Consider the following 15,394-nt stretch of genomic DNA (forward strand, 5'->3'; position numbering starts at 1 on the left):
AGTGGGGCGGCACACGTTGGAACCAGCAAACATCTGGTGAATGAATGCATGCTCCCTGCCCTGAGAAAGGCGCATGATGAGTGGTTTAAGGACCGTGACAGTGACAAAAGCTTTGTTTTGCATTAGTAGGTGAGCACGTTCCCAAAGAACTCATGGTGCAAAAACAGAGTGATGAAGTGTCCCAGAGAGTTCAGCTAGAGGGTCCCAGGAAGCTAGAAGGTCAAAGCCAACTTCTGCTCATGCTGGGCTTTTAAGGTCAGCTATGACTCCAGCAAGTCAAGACTGAGGAGGGCAAAGATGCAGAAGACGTTCCAGGAGGGAGCATTAGTGGGAGATTAGACATGAAAGAAGGACAGCAGGAGGACAGAACTAGGATCATGGAAACTGGTGAGACAGGCTAGTAAGAGGTTCACTGGATTTCCACAAAAGACTTGTGGTTTCTACTCTAAGGAGCCTAGCCTTTACTTGAGGGTAGCAAGCAACGTAGAAGGTGCTTCACTGGGGTAGGGGAGGCAATCTGATCAATACTGTGACACCTGACGGAAGGAGAAGAAATGCAGGTTGGAGCTCTGCAGTGCCTGTGCCGACACTATGACGCCTGCGTCTTCAGGAGCAGCCGGCTGGCATTATTAATCTGAAATGGAAATTTCACTTGGGAGAATATGGCCAGCAATCCAGTTTGTTACAGCTTCAGAAAGCCCAGTAGCACTTATCAGCACATTCACCACCTCCCTCTTAAGTCTAAACTCGCCTATCTCAAATCTACAGGGTGGAGACCTGGACAAAACATCTGTGAGTTGAGGCCTGCTGAAAATGGGACAATTGACGGAGAAGACACCCTTCTGGGGGCAGCCAAGTAGCTGTCCTCAAGGCAGCCTCTCCCGTTTTCCGTGTATGTTGATTCACACATTACATTTGAAATCTTCTTCAACCATGATTAGTAATTTCATAACATGTCTTTGAATGCACAATTAGATGACACATCACACAGGCTGTAACTCAGCCATCCCTGCCCACATCCATCCAGAGAGAGCCGTAAGAGGCTGAGCCATAAGTGCTGTAATATCAGGGTAGGACTATTCTGCATGAGCTGAGGTCCTTTTGTTCCTAGATCATTTATCTCAGAAGAGCTCAAAATGCTTTAACTGACTTAACATCTTTCAAGCTTGCATCTTCTCATCTCAAGCTTTTGCACTTGCTGTGCCTTCTCTAACCCAACCACAGTCCTTTCCACCAAATGTAGACTTTTTCTTTTAAAGAATATTTATTTAATCACCTTGTGAGTGATTCCAGAAGCTTTCTCCAACTGTCTAGAGATATGCCTCTTCCCATGTTTGTGGAAAAAGATATGAACGAATAAGAACAACAAAAAATGTGCAATAGAGGACTTCCATATTGGGCTCATTTGGGGATAAGTAGGATTTCTAGAGTGAGGTAAATAAACATCGGTGGGCCATCTGTCATGCGACCGACCGATCCAGTTATATGGTGGGAAGCATACTGAATACTCAAGGGTCATTCCTACAACATATTCTAAAGGGTATCCATTAGAAATGAAAGTGCATTCATTCAAAGGGCTTATGCAATAAACACAGAAAAAGGGCTCTTCCTGTGTCCTACTAACCAAAGCCAGTTTAACCAAAGGGGATGTGACTCATTAACTGCTTTGTGGCCAGTTCACTGTTTTAAAAGATAAGAAGCTAATTTTCCTATAAAGGAAAAGCAAAAAAAAAAAAAAAGAACGAACGAACTTGTATTCTTAAGCCACCTCTGCCATGAGTTCCACTAGCCCTGCTGTGTACAGAAGCAGGGCCCTCTGTGTGGGAAAGCTCCCCAGAGCCCTGGCTTTAGGAATACTGAGCACTGGCTAGCCTCTGATGTTGGATCTGCTGCACAGATTGTGTGTGTGTGAGAGAGACAGTTTTCTGTAGAACTTCAGGAACAAGTCAAGGTCTTTTGGGGGATGAATGAAAGGGAATGTTGAAACCACCCCAGTCACTGAGAATCCCAAGTGGGGCCAGTTATGGAGAAGCAGGGGGGAATGTGCTTGGTCATCTTGCTGGTGGACAAAGGACTGTTACTCATATGGCCATAGGAAGGATGCCTGCAGGCTGCACCATGCAGTCCCTGCTGGCCTTGGAAACGTTCCCTACCCCCCATCTTTTCCTCCGTTTTCTCCTCTTCACCTCCCTTCCAGTGGGATATCCTGTCTCTAGTATTACTCAGCGTTCTAAGTCAGAGTACGACTTCTACAGGCAACTGCTCTCTGATACCAGTTAACCTCTGCATGGTCCCACCTGACAGGTGGCTTGGCATCATTCAATGACAGATGGTCTTAGAAGGTACCAGAAGTTCAGGGGTTGAGTCTTATCTCCTCTATCTACTAAGCAGAGAATTTTAAGTCAGACATTTCCTGGAATTTCTCTTGATGATTTCAAATGTAAAATAGGTCATGTCATTCCCCTGCTGAAAACTACCCATCATACTCAGAATAAAATCCAGAATCCCTCTTGTGGTCTACTTAGAGGCCCTACACACTCTGGCTCCTGCAGACCCTTTTATGGTCTCCATTATTTCTGATGGGCAGTTGGTGGTCTTTCATACTGTTATTCCCCTGAATGTAATAAAATTTTCTCTGGCTGCTTTCAAGATTATTTTCCTCATCTTTCGTTTTTGGCAGTTCAGCTATGATGTATCTAAGTGTGTTTTTCTCCATATTTATCCTGCTTGGCCTTCACTGAGCTCCCACAATCTGCAGGTTAATGTTATTCATTAATTTTAGAAAATTCTTAGCCATTATCTTTTCACAAATATTTCTTCCAGCCATTCTCTCCTCTGAGGTTCTAATTACACATAAATTAGGCTGCTTGAATATTATTCCAGAGATCTCATATGCTCTTTTTTATCTTGTTCTTTTTCCGCTAATTTCAGTAATTTCTATTGATAAGTCTTTAAAGTTCACTGATTATTTTCGTCTGCTGTGTATAATCTGCTGATCAGCCCACTGAAAGAGTTAATTTCTGATACTGTACTTCTCAGTTCTAGCATTTTTTCATTTGGCTTTTAAAAAAGTTCCCATCTCTCTGCTGAAATCCCCCATCTATTCACATATGTTATCTACCTTTTTCATCAAAGCTTTTTTAAAAAATAATTAATTAATTAATTTGGCTGCATGGGGTCTTAGTTGTGGCAGACAGGTTCCTAAGTTGCAGCTCGTGGGCTCCTTAGTTGCAGCACATGGGCTCCTTAGTTGCGGCATGCACGTGGGATCTAGTTCCCTGACCAGGGATCGAACCCAGGTCCCCTGTATTGGGAGCACAGAGTCTTAGCCACTGGACCACCAGGGAAGTCCCCAACAAACCTTTTAATACATTTATCTCAGCATTTAAAATTTGCTGTATGGTAATCCCAACATCTGAGCCATCTCTGGTTTTATTGATGGTGTCCTCTCTTAATGATGGGTCATGTTTTCTTGCTTTTTTGAGTGTCATGTAATTTAAAATCTTGTAATTAAATATGAGACAGCTTGGCACCAAATTTCTGACCCATTTATAACAAGCATAAGGATTATAATGTTAATAGTCTTTGTATTAATCTCATTCCTTACTTTCTCTCTCACTCTCGTCTTCCCTTTACTTCATTTAATGATGTTTTTCTTTTTAAATTTTTTCTTAATAAACTAGTCAAAAATACTAGTTTCAATCCAGGTTCTACTACTTACTAGTTGTGCGATTTAATGTAAATTACTGAATTTTCTTTAAACCTTAATTTTCTTATCTGCAGAAGGATTAAATGAGACAAGGCTCATAAAGATGTACAGAGAGAGGGCTCCCCTCGTGGCGCAGTGGCTGAGAGTCCGCCTGCCGATGCAGGGGACACGGGTTCGTGCCCCGGTCCGGGAAGATCCCACATGCCGCAGAGCGGCTGGGCCCGTGAGCCATGGCCACTGAGCCTGCGCATCCGGAGCCTGTGCTCTGCAACGGGAGAGGCCACAACAGTGAGAGGCCTGCGTACCGCCAAAAAAAAAAAAAAAAACAGATGTACAGAGAGAGATTCTGGAGGTATAAAAAGAGCTTCTCCCTACATATGACCTACTATTGTAATTACTTTTTATGCCCCCTTAAGTGGCCTTAAATGGTTTTAGGGAAAGGGTTGGTCAGGGTTTTAAAAAGGGGAGCAGTAGATGTTCCATGAAGTGAACAGAGCCTCATGTAGAAGTGGATAGAACTCAGCACCCACTTAGTGCTTTACATGTCAGGCATTCCCACGAGATTTTTGTTTGACAAAAGGGATCTATTATCTAAAAAGTTTTGGACTCTGTGATCCAAGATTTTCTGCCTCTACATTAGCTTTCAAATTACTCCTCTTCAAAAGAATGCACACTTAACTAAGTGTTGTGGGTTGAACTCTGTCCCCCACCCCCAAAAGGTATGTTGAAGTCCTAACCCCCAGTACCTGTGAATGGGACCCTATTTGGAAATAAGGTCTTCGCAGATGGAATCAGGATAAGAAGAGGTCATAGTGATTTAGGGTGGGCCCTAATCCAACATGACTGATGTCTCTGTGAGAAGTGGAGAAAACAGATAGAAAGAAAGACACACACACACACACACACACACACACACACACACACACACACACACACACGGAGAACACCATATGACAGCAGAGACAGAGATGAAAGTGTTGCAGCTGCAAACCAAGGAGTACCTGGGGCCACCAGAAGGTGGAAGAGCCGAGGAAGGACCCTCCATGAGAGGCGTCAGAGGGAGCATGGCCCTGCCGACAGCTTAATTTCAGATGCTGACATCTGAATTTTAATTGCAGCCTCCAGAACTGTAAGAGAATAAATTTCTGTTGTTTCAACCACCACTTTGTGGTTCTCTGTTATGGCAGCTTTAGAAGCTAATACCCTAGAGGACTCTGAGACTGAAGAAAGAAGAGCGTTTGATCTCTGCAAGAAGGATCCTCTGGTGGGAAGCTGCAGACATGCAGCAGGTGCTTGAGGTGGCCAGCAGCACCACACCCACTCAGCACTTCATCTCTTGGCTTGGCCACCAGAGGTCTGGGGGACTTCTGCCCTAAACTTGAGACTGGGATGAGATCGTACACGTCGCTGATGGGAAGCTCTGAGCAGCTACCTCAAAGCTCAATAACTAGACCTGCTCTAAAGGGACATGGGTGACACGCTGGAGTACTCCTGTTCCCCAGGAGATGTGGTCCGTAGCTGAAACTGGCAGTTGGGAGGGCCCCACTTTATTCCCCAAAGGGGAAAGGCGGCCCTTTACATGGGCCAACTGGCAACTCCTCCTCGGATACATGCCTTTCTAGCCTCTCCCCCTTGACTCTCACTGTTCCTCTAACTCATGTCTTTCTGGGCTCACTTCTCCGTTTAACTTTGCAGATTCCTACTCATGCTCTGAGACTTAACTCAATGCTGCATTCTCCAGATGTCCTTATAAGGAGCAGAGAAGACAGAAATAGAAGAGAAACTTAACAGTTACCAGGGGGGAAAGGAGCGGGGAGGGATAAATTAAGACTTTGGGATGAGCAGATACAAACTACCGTGTATAAAGCAGATAAACAACAAGGACCTACTGTATAGCACAGGGAACTATATTCAATATCCTGTAATTAAACCATAATGGAAAAGAATATGAAAAAGTATATATATATACTCATATATATACACATATATATACATATCGGAATCATTTTTGTTGTACACCAGAAACTAACACAACATTGTAAATCAACTATACTTCAATAAAAAAAAAAAAAGAAGCAGAGAAGACAGACACTCCTCCATCTCTGGCATGTTGGTCTTGGCACTGAACATACTCTGCCTCAGTGTGCTGATGTGCATACATCTATGCCTCGCTCCCTCCATGCCTCCCACCATCTATTAGGTACATCGCTATGCTGGGTCCTGAGAACACAGCAGTGAGACAGGTATCGTTCCTGCCCATGCTGCTTACGGTCTAATGGAAATCCAGACTATCACTAACAAAAGTAAGAACGTTATAGTATTACATTAGCCAAGACATGGAAACAACAGTCCATCGACAGATGAATGGATAAAGAAAATGTGGCGTGTATGTATGTACACACACACACACACACACACACACAATGGAATATTACTCAGCCATAAAAAATGAAATAATACCATTTGCAGCTACACGGATGGACCTAGAGATTATCCTACTAAGTGAAGCAAGTCAAAGACATATATGATATCACTTATTTGTGGAATCTAAAATACGACACAAATGAGCTTATCTACGAAACAGAAACAGACTCACAGATATAGAGGACAGATCTGTGGTTGCCAAGGGGGTGAGGGGGCAGGAGAGAGTTGGATTGGGAGTTTGGGATTAGCAGATGCAAGCTATTATCTATAGGATGGATAAACAACAAGGTCCTACTGTATAGTACAGGGAACTATATTCAATATCCTGTAATAAACCATAATAGAAAAAGAATATGTAAAAGAATGTATATACATGTATAACAGAATCACTTTGCTGTACACTGGAAACTAACACAACACTGTAAATCAACTATACGTCAGTAAAAAAGAATGTTACATTATTATATATGCAATACTGACTTAATACTCCTGACTAGACATTTATTATGAGATCGACACTGCACTTAAGCACTTTATATTCATTATCTCATTGGATCCTCTCAAGTACCTGTAAAGTAGGTGAAATTAGCCTACATCAGGGATGAGGAAACTGAGCCTCAGAGGTTAAGTAACTGCCCGAGGGGACACTGCTGGACCCCAACCCAAGCTGTCTGATTCTAGCCTGTCCTTATAACCACACCTATACTGCTTCTCTTAAAAAATTATAACAGAGTAATCGCTGCTCTGATAGGAGGAGGACAGAGGGCAGGGTTTACTGGTAGAATCCAAGGCAGTCCCAGGGTTGGGAGAGAGGATAACTTGACCCATCCCCTACAGGGTGGTTAAGTTTCCTACAGGCAGGGAGCCAGCCTCGTTTATGCTTATGGAAGTGAGCGTCCCTGACAGTGGTTCAGAGGGCGCTCTGCATACAGTAGGTACTTAATACATGTCTGCTGAATTGTTCTGGAGAGTCCAGAGATGTTAGTTACTTATACAAAATTTTATAAGATGTTTAGGTAGAAAAGCCAAATAAACAGATGCTATAAAAAACATTTTCCAGTATTTCCTTAATTAGTCCTTTTCCTTCTCACTTTTTTTTTTGCAGGGGAGCGGGTCTATCTTTTCTGATCTTTCGGAGAGCTGCATAATAAGGTCACTGACACAAGTAGAATTCAAGTTTCTACTGCTGTGTCTGGGACCCAGGAGCCATGTCGAAAGGGTCTGTAGAATCCATGCACGCATCTGGACACCAGCTCTAATTCCATTTCACAGAACATCCACAAAAATCCCCAGGCCAGTCCTACAGCTGGGCCATTTTCTAAATTTCAGAGTCAAGCTGACATGGAACCATTCTAATTACTTGAACGAAGGGCCTGTGATGCTTTCCACATGATCCCGTTCACATCACAAATGGGGGAAAATGGAATAAAAGAAATAACCTTCTGACTTAAAATTGCTTTCACGGCGTCCTCCACCCCCTCCTGATTATCGAGGTCAACAGTCCAGACGTGTGGCTGGCCGATGAAAACTTCGGCATAAGGATGCTGAGAGGTCAGCTGGAAAAGAGAAAACAGAACACCTCAGTCTCATGAACACTGGCTTTTTTCATTTCTCAACCTTCTGTGCTAGGTGAAGCGTTATGCTTTTTACGGTTCCGAGTTGTACTTGTGCAGGTAATGTCATTTTTTGTTTTGGACCCTTGACGATCGAAACCTCCTAAGCACCCCGTAAGCAGGTAACAATAAAAGAGGGAGGATTCCACAGCTTGCTTGCTTTCTTTTTTGCTTTGACCAGCAGGACATCTACTGTCAGGACCATCTGGAGAAGCAGGCAAAGCCCTGACAGGTACAGGTAAGGACACCGAGGCTGTCAAGTGTGCCCGGCTGGCAACACTGGCAGTGCCCATGGGTGCCCACCAGGCTCATGTGGGATGTTTTAAAAGACACACGGCCAGGCTACGCTGTCTTAGACCCTTGGAGCTGGGATCTTGGGCACTTTGGAGGGGTTCCTGGGAGTCTAGGGGTCCCAGGAGGGCATGGCCCTGTGTGAGGCCACGGCATCCACAGGGCAGGTCCGGTGATGGCTCCTCACCTTGAGTACCGCTTTGAAAAAAGAGTTAGAATGTCATAACCAGGTGACATGGAGGCTGTTACAGATGGCTTCAACCCCCCAAATCACACCAAGAAATAATGAATATTTACCCTCAGTCATATCCCAGCCCTGAAAATCACCTAGATCAAACTAGCATCTGTTATAAACTACTGGTTAGGATAGACAGGTAAGTATAAGGAAATTACAATAAAGTTCTCATAGGCTTTAAAGTCATAGAAGGACACGTAACGGCACATATGAAAGGTGACAGAAAGGGAAATAATGCTACCAGAAAAAGAGAGAATTTTGGAATAATAATTAGCATAACCCTGGAGCCTTAAGAGTCATAAAGGCAATGTGTGATCAGAAAAGCAAGGAAAAGTAGCTTTTGTTTTAAAGGAGGTTTTATTTTAAAAACAAAGGGTGGCCAAAGAAACCCACAGGAATATTGGCAATTCTCAGTTCTTGAAGAATCCGTTTTTTAAAGACAGCAAAATTTACCCCTCAAACTTGTTCCCACCTTTATTCTTGTATCCTTTTAAGGCTGTGGTATAAAGAAAGCATTCTGGTGCACTTTCAGTTCTCAAAGTTGGTGGGTGCTGCCCCAACCCACGGCTGAGGACCAGGGATGCCAGACGCCTTGAGATGTGTGTGACCGTCCTGCACAGGGCAGAACTGTCCACTCCCCACAGGCCTTCACATGCCCCGCCAAGCTCTCAGGTGGGTTCACAGAACCTGCCTCTTTGGCACAGTCTGAATATACATTTTTTCCAGGAACATAATTGCCATGTAAATCAAGGGACATGTTATTGGGAATTTCACCAATAAGCTGTTATCATTTCAGAAAAATCATGGCAGCAAAGTCAATGCCACGCAGAGGATCTGGGTCTCCAGTACAACATACCCAAACCAGGCTGTATTTGAAGCTGTCACAGTAATGCCAATGGAGTAGATCTGTGTGTCTACACGAAGGCACCTTTTTATTTAGCTTCTCTTTCTTTAATGTCAATTATAAGTAAAAAGGGCTGACCAGATTCGGCTCAATGTTTTCTTCTTTTTTTTTTTTTTTTTGCTGTACGTGGGCCTCTCACTGTTGTGGCCTCTCCCATTGCGGAGCACAGGCTCCAGACGCGCAGGCTCAGTGGCCATGGCTCACGGGCCCAGCCGCTCCGCGGCACGTGGGATCTTCCCGGACCGGGGCACGAACCCATGTCCCCTGCATCGGCAGGCGGACCCTCAACCACTGTGCCACCAGGGAAGCCCTATTCTTCTTAAATACAAACATATTCACTGTAAGGAGGAATGAGACACCATGATGCCTTCTAGTGTGGTTCATGGGTATGATACAGTATTTCTGGACCACATATACACAAAATATCTATTACCTTATAGCAAAGTATTTTCCTTTTACTTCTCTTTCATATTAGAATTAGAGAATCATTCTTTGTGTGTGTGTGATAATCGCATTTCTCTTTGATTTTATTTAGATTAAACTTGCAATTGAATAGATTTTTTAAACATCTTTATTGGAGTATAATTGCTTTACAATGGTGTGTTAGTTTCTGCTGTATAACAGAGTGAATCAGTTATACATATACATACATCCCCATATCTCTTCCCTCTTGCGTCTCCCTCCCTCCCACCCTCCCTATCCCACCCCTCTAGGTGGTCACAGAGCACGGAGCTGACCTCCCTGTGCTATGCGGCTGCTTCCCACTAGCTATCTATTCTACATTTGGTAGTGTATATATGTCCATGCCACTCTCTCACTTTGTCACAGCTTACCCTTCCCCCTCCCCAGGTCCTAAAGTCCATTCTCTAGTAGGTCTGTGTCTTTATTCCCGTCTTACCCCTAGGTTCTTCATGACCTTTTTTTTTTTTCTTAGATTCCATATATATGTGTCAGCATACGGTATTTGTCTTTCTCTTTCTGACTTACTTCACTCTGTATGATGTTAGCAGGGTATATTTTTCATTTCAGGAGTGAAAAGAAGATGTTATAATACACTTAGAATAAAAGAAGGTGTTGGGTGTGGAAGGGTTGAGGCCAAGCTGGTTCCCTTTTCTTCCTTCAGATCCCAATATACTCAGAGGACTGGGTGATTCAACTGGCACCTCTGCAGCTTGCTCTTGGCCACCGTTCTTCGTGTCTTACCACACCAATGGTGTGCATGCATTACTCGGGGGAAACCCAGAAGATAAATTACTGGGCCTCCACTCTGAGCCTCCTCTGGCCCCCACTCGTGGAAATCAGGCGATTCTGAGGTGCAGGTATCCTAGACTTTGCTCCTGCCTCTTCTGCCAGAGTCACGCCCCTCTCTAGTCTGCAGCTCCCCATGCTTCTGACATATACCCTTTTCCTTTTGCTCAGCTGCGTGGTCAGGGATAGAAGAAGAGTGCCCGCAGGCACCTGGAGCTGGGGGAGACCCTTTTCTTTTTCTCAGCACATATTTTAGATTGAGCAAGCATCAGTGAGGCCCCTCAGCTGGGGCAGGCACTGGGCTAATCACCTGAGCAGACATTATTTATCAGGTTTCCTGTGCATTGATGAGGATTCTGAGGGTTAGGGGGGCTTACAACTCCCCAAGACCACATAGCGAGAAAGCAGCAGAGCAAATTCAAATCTAGCCCTTCAACAACTTTTTACCTTTTGACAAAAACGGAAGACGACAATTTTAAAGGATGCTCTTGAGCTCTTAAGACAGTGACCAAAAGGAGCTCAATGGAAACACCAGCCTTTTCATCAGTTGCTTAAAACCAGCTAACCTAAAACAAAATCCAGGACTGAATGTATGTCTGCATTAGACCTTTCCTGAAGCTGAGTAAAGTGTCACACCATTTTCATTTTGTAGCCTGGAGAACAAACTAATTAATTCTTCCAACTGAATCAGGGTAAATGAAAGTTGGTTCTCTTTTAGTGTCACTATTTAGCAGTCTCTCTCCCCTCTGCCTTTTAAGGTCCCTGCTCATTTACAAGGTTGCTCTAAGCACTTGGAAAACACAAGATGCTGAGCCATTATCGTTTTGTTCATTTACATTTATGGAGGGTTACTTAACTTTATGAGTAAGGCGTTTTGTGATTCATTATTCCCCCTCTGAATGTTCCATTCGTCTTTGTTAATTTATTGAGAACCGTATGATCTGAGCTATCGTATATCAATCAGTATATTTACTGGAGTATAGTCTGTAAAAGTAATGAAAATCTTATTAAATATAATACTTTGTTTCAGAGCGGCTATTAAATCTCCAAGAAGAACACAAGTTCTCTTTATGGAAAAGGAAACCTTGGAGTCAGAGAATTTCTAATGGTTTACAAAATGTCAGAATAATGATTAAGAACCGGGCTTCCCTGGTGGCACAGTGGTTGAGAGTCCGCCTGCCGATGCAGGGGACACGGGTTTGTGCCCCGGTCCGGGAAGATCCCACATGCCGCGGGGTAGCTGGGCCCGTGAGCCATGGCCGCTGAGCCTGCGTGTCTGGAGCCTGTGTTCCGCAACGGGAGAGGCCACAGCAGTGAGAGGCCCGCGTACCGCAAAAAAAAAAACAAAAAAAAAAAACAGAACCTACTAATATGTCTCCCAATATAAAGAGAGAAATCCAAATTATATTACATTTAAAGTGTAACTTGAACCAACCACATGATACTTAAGGCATACGGAACTTCTCTTGAGTGTGTACACTGTGGTTTTAAAAATGGGTCCAACGCAAAAATAAAAACAAAGCTTTTTGTTTTCTAAATACAAAGAAAAATTTAGACTTCTCTTCAAATGAAGGCAAAGAAGAGACATAGATGCAATTTACATGGACCCATTTACATGGATCTATTGATGCTTAGCTCAAAAGATTAGCAAGGGCACAAGAAGATAGCTACGTAATTATATACGCTTTGGTTAAAATTCTTCTATTCGCTGAGGAAAAAAAGAAAAAGGATACTTCCTAGGGATTCTTGACCCTTAGAAATCTGTACAAGTGTTGATAGCTCTTTCCCAATTAAAAGCATCTTTGATCAGGGGGATTCTGTGAGCCGAAAGAGCAGAGTGGGGCGGCCCACCTGCCTGTGAGGTCAGGTTCACTGGCTCCCCTCAAAGCTGTGTCATGTCACTGGCTATCAGCCTGCTCTCTGCACCGTCTCCAGCGGAGAAGGAAATGGACATCAGATGGAACCTGCCCTCCTGCATAAAGTAAAGTGACCTGCTTGGGGTTTCCCTCCAACGCATCAACATTCATGCTTCTCCAACTCAAAACCCGACTCTTCTTTTCCTCTAAAGCGCAGCTCCCCCACTATCCCCTTCTAGCTAACCCAGCACATCCTCCGCCGGGCACCACTCCAAGTTAACTTCCCCTGCTTAATGTACTCAGCTCTTTCCTTACGCATGCCCGTTGATTAGACATCGCTCTTATCACACTTCCATATCAAAATCTGAGCTCCTGGGAAACAGGAAATGTGTCTTGATAAGTTCCCCCAATGCAGTGACTTAGTACCACAGGCCCTGTGGGGATACAATGAACATCTGTCAGCTGACCTCTGCATCCCAGGCCTCCCACGGGGGCCCAGGACTGATGGAGTCACTTGTGGGAGGTCACTTGCTGAGCAGCTGTTGAAAGCCTCCCCCAGTGCCATTCTAACCGGAGTCTCATTCCAGCACTGGTGGGACCAGCTGAAAGGACAGGAGGAACCAAATGCCTGGGCGGCAGCTCCAACACCTATTCCCTTTTGATGCCATGAAGAATGAAAACCCTCTATCACCTCAACAAAAAGCAAATTACTAAAGAATTACAACCGACAGCATGAACATACTTTTCTCAACAATTTCATACTGGCTGATCTGATCTATGTAACATTACATCATTCACTGGGAAAGGGTTAGATTGTGTTTAAGAGGGTCTTAAATTTTTTTCAGGAAAAAGTACTCAGTTGTAATACAGTGTTATCAAAATCTTCAGAATTATCAAAATTGAAATTATTATCTAATTCTAGTGATCAAGAAGGTACCAAGTCAGTCCAAAATACTTTTGATGAATCATTTCCCAAAGTCTTGTATATAGAAACTGCAATAAGAAAACTGATGGGTTTCTTTGCTTTTCATGCATTAGTAAGTCAGACAGAGAAAGGCAAATACCACGTGATATCACTTATATGTGGAATCTAAAAAAATGATACAAATGAACTTATTTACAAAACAGAAAGAGACTCATAGACATAGAAAACAAACTTATGGTTACCGAAGGGGAAAGGGTGGGGTAGGGGGAGGGATAAATTAGGAATTTGGGAATAATGTATACATACTACTATATATAAAATGGATAAAAAAACAAGGACCTACTGTATAGCACAGGGAACTATACTCAATATTTTGTAATAACCTATATGGGAAAAGAATCTGAAAAAGAAAAAATATATATATGAAACTGAATCACTTTGCTGTACACCTGAAAGTAATACAACATTGTAAATCAACTATACTTCAATAAAAAATCATTTTTAAAAAGCCCTTAGACACAGTAAGTGCTCCAATAAATGTTAACTAAGATGGTTATTATCATGGGAAACCAGAAAAAAAAATCATGAGGGAAAAATCATCATTAGAATATCACTGTAACAATGGTTGCAAGAAAGATCCACTGATACATGGTAAAAATAAATGGGCAAAAGTTGGAGGAGAACGAGGGTATTTGCATGGTCTCAAAGTACTTCCCCCAATATAGAGAAAAACAGTAACTTTATGGTGGAGAAACCTGGCAAACACGACCTTAACCAAGTGATCAAGGTTACATCACCAAGTAATAAGACATCGGTATCACGCATCCCCTGACACGATACACTGAGGCCACATGACTTCTGTGGGATTCTTGCCAAAAATGTGTAACCTCAAACTAATCAGGAGAAAACACCAGTCAAATCCAAATGGAGGGACAGTGTACAGAACAACTGACTGGTACTCTTTCAAAATGTCAAGGTCATGAATGACAGTGAAAGACTGAAGAATTGGCACAGATTGGAGGAGACTAAAGAGACATGACAGGTAAAGGCCATGTGGGAGGCTGGACCAGAAAAAGGATGTTAGTGGAAAAACTGGTGAAATCCAAATAGAGTCTGTAGTTTAGATAATATTACGGTACCAATGTTAACTTCTTGGTTTTGGCAATTACACTGTGGTTTTATAATATGTTACCATTAGCGGAAGCTGCATGAAGCATATAACCAAACTTTGTACTCTTTCTGCAGCTTTTCTTTAAGACTAATATTATTTCAAAATAAAAAGCAAGTTCCAGCAATTCCACTCATAGGTATATATACTACAAAGAACTGAAAGCAAGGACTCAAAGAGATACTTGTACACCCATGTTTGTAGCAGCACTTTTCGTAATAGACAAGAAATGGAAACAATCCAAGTGTCGATGAACAGAGGAACGGATAAACAAAATGTGGGCTATTCATACGATGAAATATTATTCAGCCTTAAAAAGGAAAGGTTCTGACACATGTAACATGAACGAACCTTGAAAACATGCTTAGTGAAATAAGCTGGTCACGAACACTGTACGATGACACTTACGTTAGGCACCTAGAATAGGTAAATTTCTATAGACAGAAAGTAGAGTAGTGGTTACTCTTCTATTCAGGGCTGGAGCAGGGGAGAACGGAGAGTTACTGTTAATGTACAGAGCTTCTGTTTGGAACAATAAATCTATGAGAGTGGACAGTGGTGATGACTGCACAACATCGCGAATGTACTGAATGCCAGTGAACTGTACACTCAAAAAAGGTTAAAATCATCGTTTCTCACTGTGTATAATTTATCACAAAAAAACATCGAAAATTACAAATAATTATCCAATTTAGGCAGATGTAGAACTTCAGAGATTTCCTACTTTCAAACGTAACACAGGAATGATTGATTAGCCCATATTTCCTACCCAGAGCTCCGAAGTTTCAAAGTCAGTCGCACGCTAAAGCACAGATGCCTAAGTTGAGGCATTCTCACTGCTGGGGAGCATCCTTTCAAACCTTTGCAAAGAGTAAGTTCTTGGGTACCAGACTGAAGGTTCCTGATCTGTGTTCTGGTACCTGCCCCACAGGACGGGAAGTCCAAACACTGTGTGCATTAAGTGTTGCTGAGGAATGACCGCCCGCCCCCCAAAATGAAGAACTCAAATTTACAATACTAG

At 42.9% G+C, this 15,394-nt stretch overlaps 1 protein-coding gene across 4 annotated transcripts in view; it reads right to left on the reverse strand.

The window, feature by feature from the left end:
- Window positions 1-15,394, reverse strand: part of MGAT5 (alpha-1,6-mannosylglycoprotein 6-beta-N-acetylglucosaminyltransferase) — a 362,902-nt gene that overhangs the window by 23,751 nt on the left and 323,757 nt on the right. For all 4 annotated transcript variants that reach the window (XM_019925447.3, XM_019925446.3, XM_073807768.1 and 1 more), the window contains exon 15: window positions 7,573-7,689. In XM_019925447.3, the coding sequence (XP_019781006.1) occupies window positions 7,573-7,689 (117 nt within the window). The remainder of the gene's footprint in view (window positions 1-7,572; window positions 7,690-15,394) is intronic.

This window comes from Tursiops truncatus, chromosome 7 (genome assembly GCF_011762595.2).
Source record: "Tursiops truncatus isolate mTurTru1 chromosome 7, mTurTru1.mat.Y, whole genome shotgun sequence".
Classification (NCBI taxonomy): domain Eukaryota; kingdom Metazoa; phylum Chordata; class Mammalia; order Artiodactyla; family Delphinidae; genus Tursiops; species Tursiops truncatus.